At 53.0% G+C, this 2,166-nt stretch overlaps 1 protein-coding gene across 1 annotated transcript in view; it reads right to left on the bottom strand.

Moving 5' to 3' along the window:
* Positions 1 to 345: 345 nt before the first annotated feature.
* Positions 346 to 2,166, bottom strand: part of LOC127748994 (uncharacterized) — a 9,279-nt gene continuing 7,458 nt past the window's right edge. Inside the window, exon 3 of the mRNA XM_052265222.1 lies at positions 346 to 394. Within this exon, the coding sequence (XP_052121182.1) occupies positions 346 to 394 (49 nt within the window). The remainder of the gene's footprint in view (positions 395 to 2,166) is intronic.

Raw genomic sequence — 2,166 nt, 5'->3', positions numbered from 1 at the left:
AACTTTTTATAATTTAATGAATGAAACCTTTCGTTGCGTACACAGCAACAAGGCACAATACTGCTTAAGGCATGACCATCTCCAGCACCAAAGTCCAGAAACATTCTGCTATAGGACAAAATGGCCGCGCCCATGAACTTTTCTCTGTCACATGACGCCCCTTCAAGATGGCTGCGCCCATGAAAAGAAATAAACATCCGGTCAACGCATCTTTTCCGGTACGTGCATTTCCGAAACATGGCTGCCAATCTTAGCGGCGATCACAACGTGTTCGGCGCCATCTTGGAATTTTAAAATAATCGTCATTTTGGCGTCTCAAAATTAAGCTACGATCAAAAATAGCATCTAGAAATAATCGGAAACTCTTGCAGAACACATGGAAATAAAATCAATACTAGGAACACAAAGGAAAAGTTAATAAGTACCAATCGACAGAAGCACATGGCAGCATTGAGACGCAAACTTAAAATTTAAATAAAACAATGCAACTTTAAGGTGGTTCAAAATAAATTACTGCCACGGGACAAGCTAAGGGATCGTCCGGCCGATGCACCAATGTTTTAGTATTGAAATGATTGGTTCTTTGGGGGTTCTAGGGTGTGTCTGATAAGTTACTAGTTTCACCATGGTTAGTTATTACTTAAGTATTATTTATTGGGTTTATGCCAAATACCCTTGCCCTACCCCTAAATACTGATCTGCTGTACATTGCTAAAGGGTGCCTAAGTGGGTGCATACCTTAATGGTTACATTACCGAACTATTAGTTAATCCCCGCCGCGCCGGCATTCTGCAGCGCTTGCACTTTGGCGGTCAATCGCCCTTCGCTGTCCTACAACAGGACTATGACCAAAAGTCACGGCAAGGGTTTCTCTTTAAAAAGAGACTCGAACCTCGACAACTTTTTTTCCGTGACCAAGGCTAGCCTGCCCACCTCTTCTCCCCGGGCGCGCCCTACTCACTAGCACAAATGAAGAACGATAGGTAATACTAACTTTATTTGTCAAAGACATTTGCTAAACTGACTCTCTGCCTGTGTTTTTAATGTTCAAGTTCAAGTAAGTACTTACATCTACACCAAAGTATCCAAAGCTGTGAAGTCACCAGCACCAGCGTGTAGTACTGCAGTGTCGCTGCTCGGGACGGTCCGCCGGTCCGCACCCAACTGGGGAATACGGAGGCGGCCCCTCGCAAGTTGCCGGGCAAATGAAATGCACTAATGCATTGCTCGCCACTGGCTGGGGGGGGGGGTCGCAGAGATCACGTGCTGCGCTGTGATTGGTTCGGTTTCCAATGTGTTTTGGCGAGGTCCATCACAATGTCTCATACCTGCCGAGCCTGCACCGGTGGGTCCGGCCTGATCGTCTGCTAGCTCGGACTGCGCGTGCGCGTCAGCCTGGAGGGGGATTACGGAGCTCCCTCACTGCGATTCGCCTGCGCCTTCTAATTGCCCCCCTCTACCCCCCTCACCCTGTTTCAGGGCGTTTAGAAGGCGCAGGCGAACCGTAGTGGGGGAGCTCCGTAATGGCCCTCCAGGTATGACACATTTCACAGACCTCAAGAACGCGTTTGAACCCGCCGGGTCCTCGGTCACGTGGTCTCTGCGACTCTCCCCCCTCCAGGCTCCCTACTTGTGCCCCTCCCTCCCGTTCCTCTCTATTTTCTCGACATCCTTTTGCATGGGAGTTAGTCAGAGCTGACGTCATGTATCAGGCAGGCTTCCTTTTGACGCACAGCGCTGCGAGGCGTGGACGCCAGACAAACGGACGGACAGCGACGATCGACTTTTGCAAACTGCACCTCACCAGCCGCACCGGCGTATAATAGAGTCTGGTACAGTAGAACTGCCCGACGTCGCTCTGCGGCCGTTGTTGAGCTATGCACAGCGCGCCCGCTCTCCCACGTGCTCCCGGTCGCCACGCAGGGCGGCGGTGGAGGCTTGAAGCTTGCCAATGCAGCTCCTCTTCCCCTGGCCATCGCCGTCGTCTGCTCATCCATGCGGCTACGCGAGGCGCGCGCATCTCACCCGCACAGCTGCCGAGGGGCGCGCGGCGCGCTGGGCGCCTGGAGTGTAGGCCGCGCCGGGGCTCGGCTGCTCGGCGGGTCTGCCCACCTCGGGGCGCTCGCCCCCAGCGGCGCGCTCCACCTGGGCGCCTGGAGGTTAGGC

This window comes from Frankliniella occidentalis, unplaced genomic scaffold, assembly GCF_000697945.3.
Source record: "Frankliniella occidentalis isolate FOCC.00 unplaced genomic scaffold, Focc_3.1 Scaffold25, whole genome shotgun sequence".
NCBI lineage: Eukaryota > Metazoa > Arthropoda > Insecta > Thysanoptera > Thripidae > Frankliniella > Frankliniella occidentalis.
The sequence above is the reverse complement of the archived record's forward strand: the minus strand, read 5'-3'. Positions and strand labels throughout refer to the sequence as shown.